Source organism: Loa loa, assembly GCF_000183805.2.
Source record: "Loa loa unplaced genomic scaffold supercont3.338, whole genome shotgun sequence".
In the NCBI taxonomy this organism is placed as follows: Eukaryota; Metazoa; Nematoda; class Chromadorea; order Rhabditida; family Onchocercidae; genus Loa; species Loa loa.
The window spans coordinates 6,187-20,512 of NW_018108518.1; the positions used below are offsets into that span (position 1 = coordinate 6,187).

The 14,326-nt window shown below is 25.6% G+C and overlaps 1 protein-coding gene across 1 annotated transcript; it reads right to left on the reverse strand.

Annotated features, from left to right (window-relative positions):
* Positions 1-236: 236 nt before the first annotated feature.
* LOAG_07652 (hypothetical protein) lies at positions 237-11,705 on the reverse strand (the record flags this gene model as incomplete). Its single annotated transcript, XM_003143185.2, has 24 exons — positions 237-477; positions 1,189-1,434; positions 1,797-2,019; positions 2,547-2,690; positions 2,841-2,923; positions 3,447-3,603; positions 3,693-3,752; positions 4,021-4,171; positions 4,386-4,514; positions 4,981-5,082; positions 5,333-5,496; positions 5,579-5,702; positions 5,812-5,884; positions 6,476-6,582; positions 7,307-7,457; positions 7,964-8,176; positions 8,322-8,439; positions 8,701-8,809; positions 9,120-9,278; positions 9,681-9,803; positions 10,051-10,099; positions 10,615-10,827; positions 10,956-11,133; positions 11,579-11,705. 24 exons carry the CDS (start codon positions 11,703-11,705, stop codon positions 237-239), a joined length of 3,444 nt encoding a protein of 1,147 aa, XP_003143233.2.
* Positions 11,706-14,326: the final 2,621 nt, after the last annotated feature.

Here is a 14,326-nt window from a genome sequence, read left to right on the forward strand (position 1 = left end):
AATTCTATTCCATTAAAATGTCGCATAAGTGCTTCTTGCATTGTATCAGCAAGACATTGTTCCTAAAATTGCTTTTGATATTTTTAAAAATAAAATTACTCAAATTATTACACTAAAGATATGGAATAAATGCATTTTTGACGTATAAAATTACATTTTATTAACTAATCAATCAAACAGTAAGCCGGTTAATTAATAAATCACTCAAACAATCAACCAAATAATCAACCAATCAATCAATCAAATTTACTTACAGTTAAATCATGTCCATAAATGGTATCATCGTGGATGAATATACGAAGTACTTTACTTCTAAGAATTTGAGCACCTTCTGGAACCATTTCAATATATTTCACAATAGCATACAACCAAAACCAAATAGCATCACGAGCATTATAACGTGCACCATATCCGCCATCCAAAAGATTGGGTATTAATCCATGTCTCATTGCAGCACCATATGATAGAATTAAATTTCTACAATATTTTTCCCATCATGAAATACAACAGTATCCAACAGTATCAATGATGGAGTACAATAGTATCCAGTAGTTAATCTTTGATCACTATTTTGAGCTACATTTTTGATTTATTCAATTCAATTTCTACTTAATATTTCCGATTTATTTATTTACTTTCATTTGTCCCTAGTTATTACTTTTGAATTGAATATTTAATAAACTTTGATTAATTCCATTACGGATTTGTTTGTCTTCAAGCTTTAACTGATCCTGTTATCTATGCTACAACTAATCCTGCATAAGTTCTATCAGGAAGGATAAATTTTCTTTTCGTAATAATGTCAGGTAAATATGAATATTATTAGTTCTGCCATTTTAAATTGAGTCAATTCAATTTCAATTCTACAATATTAACAATCCTTTCCAATCGGTAATTCCCGAAGGCAATAGCGAAATGAATAGAAAACAACCAAAGGCTGCTCTTATCAATGCTTGATAAACTAACACGTTAACAGTTTTGATTAAAGTTTATTTTTAAATTAATCAAATTTATTACTTTTGAACCTTATAATTCCTCCTAGAAATAAGAAAGCCATGGTGGTCACTGATCAAAGAAAGATTAGAAATCACTGGGTTATAATAGCTAAGCATTACACCGCATATTAATTAATTAAATAAAGGGTTAAATTGTAATAGAATAAGTGTAATATGTAAGAAAGAAATTTACCGTGCATCCTGAAATCGACCGGTAGCAATGCAACAACCAGGTAATGCGATAAACGTATCCCGTCCCCAATTTCTCCAAATTCCAGTGGCGAAATGTGGTAAACCAGCCGAAAGTGATGAAGGGAAATCATCTTCCATCTTATATCCATCTGGTAATAGTGCTAACTTAGCATTTTTAACTGCTCCAAGGAAGGATACAGATGATAGCGCTAACGATTGAACATATACCGATGCTGTTGCAAATGGCCTATAAAATTATTGAGGCAAATAAACTGTCTTAATTAATTAAAAAAAATTTTGAATGCATGATAATAAATGAATGTGAACAGAATCATAATGAATTTATTCGATAATTAATATTTATGTTGAAATAAAAAATTTAAAAGATAAAAGATATTTTCAGGAAAATCGGATGAATAATAAAACGTTTAATTTGTTTTTTTTTTCTCAAACAATTGTTCATTCAAATTAATCATATTAATGATATTAAATATTGAATAAATAAAATTAACTATAATATAAGTAATTGACGAAAATAAAAAAAAAAGAAAAAGAAACTAACCGACTCAATTTTTCATCAATTGTTCCAATGTTGTTTCATAAATTAACGAAAATAATGCTTCAAAATAGCAAGGCCTTAAGTCATATGGTACTTCATGAAGTGGTAAAAATAAGATTTGAATAATACGACCAATTTCCGCTAATGCTGGATTATTTTTGTTAAGCCGATCATAAATGTAATTGCAAAGCCATAAACCATCACGTAAATTTTGACATATCGGATGACCAAGATCATTATGAAATCGAATATCATTTAAATAGGGTAATAATCCTGAAAATTAAACTTTTCCTTTTTTTTAAAATTTCTATTTAGTAGTTAAATTATTACTATTAAAGTCATTATTATTTCTTACTGTTTTATAAATAATGATCGACTTAATCTAATAAATGAACGAATAAAAGAAAAAAAATTCCGGAAATCAATAAATACATAAATCCAGCATAAGTAAGCACTATTCAAATAATCGAACTACAATAATACGAGTAATAATACTGATAAATTCTGGTACTAATAATTTTTGATATTGACAATTCTTGGTATTGAATTCTTCTCATGTTAATAGTTAGCTATTAGCATTTATTAGCCATTTGTTAACAATTTTCCAAAAATACCTAATTTATTGATTGAAGACTCATTATCACTTTAACAACCAATTTACTGATTAAAGATACACTACCACTTTAATATCCAACTTACTGATAGAAGATTCATTATCATTTACACAATTTTCTAACATTAAAAATCTGAAATTTCGTAAATTTTGTACGAAAAAAATTTTACACTTTAATAAAACTAACCTTGCAATCCACAATAATCTAATGTTTTCCAATTAGGTATATTATAAGAGCCTGATCCGAAATCAGCTTGATCTTCTGCGGCACATCGGAACAGAAGCATATTGTAAGTTTGGAGAGTTGATTGTTTCAATGCATTTACAAAAGCTGTAAATATAAAAATTAAATTAGTAAATTTCTTATAAAATTCATACTGTTCTTCCTCGTTATCGTAACACTATACCAATAAGTTCCGCAAACCTTTCAAGTTAAATAAACAACATTTTATTAACAGTAATTAATAACATATACACTTACATGTTTTTATTGAATCATTCTTTCCAGACAAATAATTTTGAATCAAATTGATTGCTTCTGTCGCCTTTTTAACTGATGATACCCTTTAAATTTTGATTTTAAATTGAAATTTTAAATTCACATCTTACCTTAAATATAGATGCTTAAAATTTACACTTGTTATAAATATGCTAAAGCTTTTCACCTACTAAATTTGTTTTATTTAATAAATAATTTCGGATATACATCAATTTTAATCTATCAACTAGCTCTAACTTACTAATCCTCAACCGATAGTTAACGAGAACTAAAACATGGTCTATGAAAAGCTATTAAAAATTATTTCCCTTCTTTTTTATATTATAATGTTATTCTATGTTAAACTAATAAGTTAAAAATTTCGATTAAAATTTATTTTCAAATTAAAGAGTATATTTTTGAATCTCGTAGTTCATGCCATAAATAAAAAAAAGAAAAGATTGAAAAACTGTCAAGTTAGAGCTTAACTGAATATAAGCAATGATAAAATTAAAAGTAAAAAATTTCCTCTAACTTTTCTTGTTTTACTTCTCTAGTCTAATTTGCTCATTATTACCATCAAATGAATTCAACACTAAGTTGACTTACTTTATAACGATAACTGATCCGGAAGGGAAATGCTTCAGGTGAAGTTTACCATCTGTTTCATTTTGTTTAACAATTGCCAATTTCGAATCATTTGCCTTCAGATGCTCTCGAACTTCCACTTTAGCACCATTTAAACCAACAATTTTGTTATCACTTTCTGTAGCTTTCATTTTTTGATTTATTAAAATTTTAAATTTCAAATAATTTTGACATTTCTTTTTCTTCATAAATTATGCAACAATATACCTTGTTTTCCTTTATCCGTGTAGCAAAATTCGATTTCAAGTAGAATTTCATCCAATAAACCTAAAATTCCTCATCCTTTTACCCGACAACATTTCAGTTAATTTTGAAAATATTATCCAAGCATGACGGAACTGTTCATTGTTCTTTGCATTTTCCGGTTTATTAATGATGTTGAATGTATCAGACTTCAGGAAAAACATGTTAAATGTATCAGGAAAAACAAAACAAAAATTTGTGCAGTGTTGCTAGCTATTGTTAAAACTCATTTAATTATCAAAATAATGATAGTGTGCTCCGGAAAAAATTAACTATAAATTAAAACTGTCACCAGTAAATGTCAAATCTTCAACTGTTGGACAATCATGACAAATGGCATCTCTATTGAATGCAGTATATGCAAGCATAATAACTTTCTCATGGGTTATCGGATTATGTCGTGTTACAGCTATAATATCTGGTGTTCGTTGATCAACATAAATCTAAAATTGAATAAAATGAAAACAATCAATTCGAGAAATTTTAATCAATCAATCAATCAATCAATCAATCCAGTCAATCAGCCTGTCAATCGATTAATTAATCAACCAATCAATCAATCAGTCGAAGAATTGTTTAGTTAAATATTACAAAAAAGAAGCACATATTTTAAAATAACTTCAGACTGCAATAAATTATTAAATAACAAATGAATACTTGAGTATAATTATTTTCCGCAAGCCAAATATGTAATCTATTCAATGCGGCACGTGCCGGAATGATTGTAGATGATTGCATTGCTTCTGTCCATGTCGTATAATTACGCGTTTCAGCAACAACATCGATCTGAAATTTTGACATAGAAAAAGCTCAAATATTAATTTTATCCATTTTTGTTGCTCCTTGCATTTTCCGGTATATAAAATAATAAATATGTTATGCATGATATGATTTGATATAATATCATATGACAATGATTCCAAAAATATCTATGGAAGAATAAATAGGTAAAAGATTTCCCATTTATACACATGGCTATCAATCTCCTTTTAACTGTGTGTCTGATAATTTAAGAGAATTGATTCATGGATTTAAAATATCACAAAAATCAATTTTATCAACTAAATGGAAAAAAAAAAGATCTTCTATCTACATATATCATTAATCATTGTCCTTTTAAACCTTTACTATTTGTCGAATAATTTGATAGAATTGCTTGGTGATTTAAAGTACCACAAGAACTAATTCATTAAATTTGTAAATTCTACCAGGCTCATTTATCAGACTTCAATGTATCAATGCATTTACTTACTTTATAAGGGACAAGTTCATCATATCCCCGAACAGTACCAATACCACAATTTGCCATTGCTAACAATGCTGCCGTTGGTATGCAATCATAAACGGAACGTTTCTAAAGTTATTTTGTATAACATATAAGAAAGATAAACATTGAATGTCACTAATATTCTTGAAAATTTTATGTTAATTATCATTTTTTTTAATTGAATAATTATAAAAAATATCAAGCCATTTTTATGTAACGAAATTTTCAGAAATATTATCAGTTTTAATTTCAAATTACTTTTACTCTCTTATCATCATAACAACCTATAAGATCATCTAATTGATAACATCAATTAATAAGGATGAAAAGTGAAAACTTCGATAGCTGAAGGATTATCATGTGTTTGATCGAAGAATAAAGCTGGTGCTACACAAGATGTCGCATCTTGGATTGATTTTTGAATAAATCCACCTAATACATCACCACCAAATCGATAAATTAAGCGACCTTGTTCAAAGCTTATTGGAGCATTTTGAGCTTCTAAAATAATAAAAATGAAAAATTAAAATTTATAAATTTAAAATAGTTTCAACAAAAACGATTAAAATTATCAATAATTTACCTCGTATTAAAGATGTTATTCCAAGTCGATTTACAAAAATATTATCCAAACTTTCTTTTTGTGTAAAAAGTTCGGCTGTCACATAGATATCTGGTCGTATTTCACGTGCAGCTTTTAAAAGATACTGAAAAAAAAAGTTACGACAATATTTTTTTTTATGATATAATAAATTTCGTGGCAATGATATTTTACACATTAAATTTTACAATTAAAAAAATAAAATAAGCACATACCTCAGCAACATGTATTGGTGTACTGTGACAATTATCAATGCGTAAACCATGAAATATTTTTGCGCAACGTTGACTAAAATGAGGAAAGTTTGATTGCATAAATTCATTAACTTATAATTAATTAACCTTAGGCAATTAAGCATGCAACAGTATCTCTATTTTTAAATCATCATATAAATCACCATACATTCATCATATTTCATATCAATTCTGAACTTCAATACAACTGAGATTTATTTTTCCAAATTTTAATTTCCAATTAATTTTAATTAATTAAATTCCATCTCACTATTATATCGCCATATCATCATCATAATTCCATATCGTTATCATATCTTTCATTGAATTCCATATCACTATCATATCTCAATATCTAATATGTTATAGATTATATCAGATACTAAGCTATAGTAGTGATATGGAATTATTTGATTACTCGTATCGAAATATTACACCGTATTGGCTATTTAATTCAAAACTATGTCTTTGTTCAATTTCCGGATAATTATGCAATTCCAATTTTAGTCAATGAAATATGAAAGATTCCGTTTGTTTGTTATTTGATTAGTAAAAAAAAAATAAATGAAAAAATTTGAAGAAAAATGATTTTTGAAAAAAAGATTTTGGAAACATTTGGAGAAAAATATTTGAATGGGAAATTTACGTGTATTTCTTCATCAGATCCCATAAATACGGACAATCTTCCGGTTTTTCACCATAATTCAGCTTTATGCAATCTCCCCAACATACCAAATGTCTCATCAAATAAACCTATAAGAGAAGTTATTTGTATTTCAAAATTAATATACGGAATTAAGTTTGAAAATTTTAAATAATTTAATACAAATCGCTAAAATAGTCAATAATTATCTAATTTAGTAATAAATTACCATTCAAAAATTAATGAATAGCAAAAAATGGACAGGGGACAAAATAATATTTTATTATTCAAAAATTAAAAATTTCAAGCAACAATTCATTTCTTAGTATTTTATTTTCGTATAAAATTTTTAGAAAAATTTTCAATAAATTAGTATAAATTACGTAGATTGTATGCAGAATGGAATATTTTCAATATCTAATTTTAATATTTGATAGCATTAATAAATCTTAATGGATTATTTCAATTTTATATTGAATCTATTAAAATTATTATTAAATAATTTTAAGAAATTATTTCGATTTTGTATTATTATGATTATTACGGCTTAATATCATTTAATCATATTTTAGTATCATTAAAATTATCATCGTTTAATGCTATCCGAAGAATTGCTTAAATATGTCTCGAGAAAATTGTTAGCATATCCTCATAGAAAATGTATGCATATCATTAAAAGTACACATAAGATACATCAATATTTCTTTCCATAACAAGGTAAATAATGTAAATTGTTAAATTAAAACTTCCATTTAAATTATTCACATAATATTGATTTAACATTTGTAACTTTTGATGAAATAAATTTGAATGAAACATTTTGTTTCATTTTACCTGTGATGGATAATGTGCAAAATTAAGTAATGGATTATCATTCATAACCCATCCATTACATGCCATTATTTTTCCTGCTGTTTCATTGCTATATGCAAATTTCTCCTCATCTTTCCATGAGTTCAACGATGGAAATGGTTGTACAAAATACCTGAAGAAAAAGAAAAAAAAAAAAGATGAAAATATTCCAGTAGAGTAGGAATGATAATTGTAATTTACTGATAAGATATTAGCTAAATTTGAAAATTTCTTCCTTAATGTAATCTAATCATCCATCATTGATTCGGTTAAATCGTGATAAAACGATTTTAAATTATATAGGAAGAAATAAAATAGGATCAGAGGTCAAGTTTTTTCTTTTTCAAAAACAAAATTAGATCAAGGATCAAGTTTTTTTTTTAAAAAAAATGAAATAAGATCAAGTTTTCACTCATTATTTTTCATATCTTTAAATATAATTTTACTTTATTTTAATTTACAATCACTAAAGCTGGTTCCTTTATTCCATATGTGATGATATTTGACAATTTAGGTAACATTTGTTCACAATGTTAACTTATCACAAACCGGTAAATTAGACTTTTAGAGAATGAAGAAAGAAAAAGAAATTTTAATTGAATTAATGGTACAGTACTAATGGGTAGTATGTATATTTACTGTGTGACAAGACCATGAATTTCGGTTAGTTCGCGTCGTCGCGGTCCCCAATGATCGATTCGTTCATAACCAATATGTCCTGCACAAGCTTGCAATACATTTTCACAAATTCCTGCACCGATTTCCAATGCTTTTTGGTTAAGGAATTGAAGATGTCCTCGAAATATTTCCAAACATTTCCATTGTCTGTCACCCTCATCAAATGCATCGTTTCTTCAATTTCAATATCAATATATATAAAAAGAAAAAACGGAAAATTTAATTTTAAAATAGATTTTTCGTTACTTGAAATTTATTTCCGCACTAATTAAGCTAGTTTTTGGAATAACCACCAATTAAGGAAAAATTAAATCGATACCTTTTTCGATTAAAAATCTTATTCGCATGATTCATGTCAACAATAAAACCAAATCGATTCCAATCTGGTCCTGGCTCTGATTCCAGCATTTCGTCCCGTACATCCGGTGAAGGTCCATCTAAATATATATTATGATTTAAAATTAATTTATTTAATGAAAACTGAGAAAAAAGTAAAGTTTCAGAAGAAATCTGCTTAAAAATAAATCATTCCAATTAATATAACCAAATAGCTCTTATTTATGCCATATTTTCCATTAATACATAAATTGGACATCGGAAATAATCATGCATCAGTTTTCCAGAAATGATACTAACCATCAGATGTTTCTTTCAAGCTGTCTACTAATTTCAATATTCAATAATTTTAACACAAATACCTTTGACATATTTCTCAAATAGTGCCACTAATTTCTCGATGTCAACTTGAAAGAATTCGTGAATTCGTAACTCTGGCAAAAGTTCGTTGCGCAAAATGTCGAGAATAGTCTAGGGAAAAAAAAAGATGACAATAATGAAAACAAAAACTTTTAAAAATTGAGCTATGATTAGAATGGAAAGAGAAAAAAAAAAGTTAAATGATTTATGTGATGAATTTCCTCGAAAATAAAAGTATCATATGAATCTTTTTCCTAATATAATACTGGTACAAATGCAATATGGTAGAATATGGTAGCATTACTGTGTGTAAAATTACGGTATGCCATAAATTTTATCATATAAAACAGGAAGTTATCAATATTATTGATTAAAATTTCTAATTATTAATTATTAAAACATTTAGATAATACTAACATACTCGTAAATGCTCATCTGTATTAATTTCCTTGCTAAGATTTCGATTATTATACTTTCCATTCATGATATCAACACCAAAATGATATAAGAGACGATCAAGGACATAAGCTGGTCGTAAATGTGGACTATTTTTTAAATTATAAGCGCATTCTGGATGTTCCTAAACAATAATTATAAATTATCATGAAAAGATACTTAATTTACTCAATATTTATTAGAGGAAAAAAAAACTTCAAGTTTTCAATAGCAAAATTAATTAGAACAACCATTATTATAAAATAATATCATTTTTTTTTCCACATAAAATGATGGCACTAACATTAAAAAATACTTAATAAAATGGAAATAATGAAATAATTAATAAAATAATGGAATAATTAATAAAAAAATGGAATAAAATAATGGAATAATTAATAAACTATGGTTAATGCAAAAAATTTATATATATATACTTTTTTTGAATAATATAAATTAAATTAATAAAATAACTGCTTATATTGTTATCAATATTGAATTCAATTTTCATCAGATAATAAAATGATAGAATAACAATGTAACTTACTAAAAGCCATGAAGCATTACGAGCTGCATGATTCCATACGACATCTTGCATTGATAATAAATGATAATCTCTTTCAAGATTTTTGATCAATATTGCCAAATCATCATATGTGTACTGTTTTTTCTGTTCAAATAAATTATTTCAGATTTAGGTTTACTAATTAGAAGAAAAAAGTTTCAAACTTGAAATGGTAATTAATTAAAACAAATTAATTCGAACAATCATTATCACAGGACAACATTAAATGATGATAACTTTTGTGTGAAATTATTGCTGACAAATTCTTTCATAGTAGTAAAAAATAAATTGAGCTATTGGAAATGGAATTGTTAATTATTTAGAGAGTTGATTCTTGCTAAGAGAAACTTACGGTAGTGCTAAAATTCGGATTCAGTTGCATTGGATCAGCAATGCAATAGCTAAAATAAACAGATCAATGATTTCAGATAGAACTTTTTGGAAATTTCATATAACAGGAATAATTTAAAATTCGCCCATGATTAATTAACAATTTCCAATTAACTGCTATTTTCAGTAATTTTGGGCTTAAAAAAATTTTTTCGCTATAATCAATAATTAAAATAAGAAGAAATTCAAAATTAAAAAGTTGAAAATTTGAATTTCAAAAATTTTAAACAATTAAAACTTGAGTTGGAGGAGGAAATTCAAAATATATTGAAACGAAAAATACAAAAATAAGTAAATATAAATAATTTGATATGATTGAAGTTACAGCATGCAATTTTGATCTTTAAAATATAGCATACAATACGCATATTTAGACTACAGTATGCAATTGTGATTTTTAGAATATGAAATACGATATCTTCTTAAGTACAGCATGCAATTTCAATTTTTAAAATATAGTATACCATATATGTTTAAATTACAGTATGCAATTGTGATTTTTTAAAATATGGTATACGATATATACCTGCTATTTGAAATTCCAAGTTGTTGTACAGGAGTAAAATGAATCATATTATATTCAGCTTTTGCAGCTATTTTCAATCTTTCTTCCCACATATCAAATGAACCAAGAAGTTTTGAGATATGTGTGATACATGTTACAGCATTTAAACGTAATGGACGTTCATTTAGGAATAAAACCGGCATTACCAAAATATATCCATTACCGGCTATTTGACTAAAAAGAAAAAAAAAAAACCATTTTAAGCTTCTTAGCTAATTTAATCAATTCAGGAATGAATGAATTAATTACGAATTAATGAGAAATATGATTTAAGCATAAATTAAATTTAAATAATGTTATACCTTTCATTATCAACAATAAAATGATAGGAGAAAGCACCAGATTGTTCACATTTAATTTCAGCAAATGTTGCAAATTCATCAGCTTTTTCCTTCCAGGATATTTTACCCGAAATTGATGTATATACATCTACATTACGTCCCAAAAGATTTGTACCACGAATGAATCGAACAATCCAACCTATAATTATTTCTTATAAATAAATAATTAACATAAATAATACTTAACATACATACTTAAATTTCAAAATATTAAAAAAAAAATAAGTAAAATATTTGGAATTGGAAAATTTAGCTTGAATTTACATTTTAAAAAAATGAAATTATTTTCAAAAATTCATTCCAATCCTAGATTAAACTCAATATCACTTCAAATATCTTATTTCATTTATAGAATTAGGCCATTGTATTAATAATAATCACATCTTTAAAACTTTTATAAATTAAAATTTAATATTTGTTTCTCTTTTAAAATTTCATTCATCCTAAAATTTTTTCTTTTTGAAAATAATTAAAAAAAAAATGCACTTTTTTTTCTCGATTTTATTTCAAAACAAACATGCTAGAAAAAAAAAAAGAAAAAAGGAAAAATTGATTGATAATTTGTACTTGAAAAAATGTCAAACCTTTCTGAAATCGAAAAACTGATTCCTCAAGATTTTCACCGTAATTAAGAGTGATGATACGTGTTTCCGGTTTTTGATTTTCATGGATATCAGTCTTCAGTAAATTATTTGCTTCAGTTTGATACATAATCAATAATTACAGTAGAGAAGTAGGAAAAAAGATGTAAAAAATAAATAATCTAAATATGGTATAAATTATTTTAACGGTAAATTAAAAAATGTAAAAATCGCAACATGAAAAAAAAAGAAAGAAAACTTATCAGTTAATTTTTTAACTTTTTAAATATTTATTTTTGAAAATTCAAATCACTTTAAAGTATATTTCAAATGGCATATATATATAAAAGAATAGATTGGTAAAATGTCAATTAAATAAAAATAAAATAATTAATCAATAATTGTGATCGTTATATTATTGCTTTTTTTTTTTTTTTTACTAGAAAAGAGAGAAAGGCCATATTAACAAAAATATATTTTAATTGAACAAACAATATAAACATAACAAATTAATTATACTATTAGCAAAAATTGGAAAACGAAAATTCAATTTAAAAATTTAAAAAAAAAAAAGGAAAAATAAGAAAGTAAAATGGCGAAGATAGTTGGCTTGAAATATATGATGTAGAAAGCAAACAACTGCAGCAACAAGTGATACACAATAACTTTTTTTAAACTAACTAATCGATTTAGTTAAATGCTTCCTTACTATCCCCCGCACTCCCACTCTCCCGCGTCTACTCATGTGCATATGTGTATATGTGTTCTGGGGAAGAGTCTGGGGGAGAGTGGATAATATGTGTATCCATTCGATATCATATTTTTTTTTTTATTGATAATATAAGTTGAAAAATATGTTTGAAAAAAAATTTTCATCTGTTAATTCACATTAATATATTTTATTTGAAATATCGAAATAGAATGAATGATATAATTAAAAGTAAATCATATTAGTAAGTGGACAACCACCATGAATGACCAGATTATATGAATGGCTATGTGATCATATTAGTAAGTGAACAACCACCATGAATGACCAGATTATATGAATGGCTATGTGTAAAATGACAATGTTATTATTTTTAAGTAAAAGAAAAAAAAAAAAAAAACCAAACGTAAACCAAACATATTTATGAGTGAGAAATTTATATGAATAGTTTAAATTGTTGAAAAAATATTAAGTTTGAAATATTTTTTTAAATTATTAAAAGCAATAATCTTACAATTTTATAATACATATTTAATAATTAAGCAGTTTTTTTTTCGTTTTTTGTTAATCACTTTAATCATAGGAAATATTTGTTAAAATTGTTTTATGTCTTTTCTTATTTTTGCAATAATAATTTCCACGTGTTAATCAATCACGCAACACGTAATCAAACTATTTTCACACTTTTACAATGACAATCTTGTTATGTGATCAGAGTATTTTCTTACTTTAGCAATGACAACTTTCACATATTAATTAATCACATAACACGTGTTCATAGCACTTTTTTATTTTGGCAATGAATCACGTAAAAGATGAACATAGCAAAAGTTTGCTAAAATTATTTAATATAGTTTCTTATTTTTACAGCAACCTTCACGTTTTAATTAGTCACGTAACACGTGATCATGGTAAACGTTTATTAAAATTGTTTCATATATTTTCTTACCTTTGCAATTTTTTCGTCACATTGTATTGTACCAGAAAATTCATTGTATATCATATTGTCACATCGAATTTGTGATCCAATCGTTTCAACTTGTCTGTCATCTTTTGTTCCCTTAATTAATGTTTCATTTGTATGTTCAAAAATTTCAAATAAAATAAAAATTTTTTGACTTTCATATATGTTCACTATTGATTTTATTACATCATATAAACCATAAATTTACAAACATATGAAAAATAATTGATGTATGAATAATTGTTAAATTTCTTTTGCAATTTAATTAATTAAATATTTAATTAATTAAATTGCAAAGGAAATTTGGCAATTATTTTAATTTAACTAGTTTAATTTAATTTAACACTAGATATTTGATTTAGACTTTAATTAATTAAATATCTTTTATTTTAAAAATAAAGGATAAAATGAAATAATAATTTATTATTATATTCAAAATTTCCAATCGCTTAATTTTCATTTGCAATAATATTCTTTCAAAGGCAAATGGGAGTCTCTTAATGATGTATTTGTAAGAAATAATGTCAAATAAGAGTGGCACCTGTTTAACTGATTAATCTATTTAGTTGACGTATTAATTCCCGATGAAAACGGTATAAACAAACAAATGCTCCGGTTTCCATATTCTGTTCCTATCATTCCTTTTTTTCTTTTGAAGTAAGATTGTTAATGTTAGCTAGGAAATCGCCTAATTTTCCTTAAATTATTTTAATTATTTCAAATTTTAAGGAATAATTTTTTTATGCCATAACTTTCTAATGTCATATTTTGTTGTCAAAAGTTTTGGAAATTTTGTGTAATAGGTACAATCGAATATTGATTGAGGACAGTTTATTTGATAGATGGAGAAATACAAGAGTATTTTCCAGAGAGAATATTAAATGTAAAATTGATCAATAAATTGGTTGAATTGATTGATTAAGTTGAAGCGAACAGTTCCTTAAGTGATTTGGGTATATGCTATTGAATGAGTTATTGAATAACTGAATTGTAGAATGACCATTTATAGAATGACCTTTCATAGAATGAGTTACTTATGTGGAATAATGAGTTATGTGAAATGACTTTTATGGAGTGA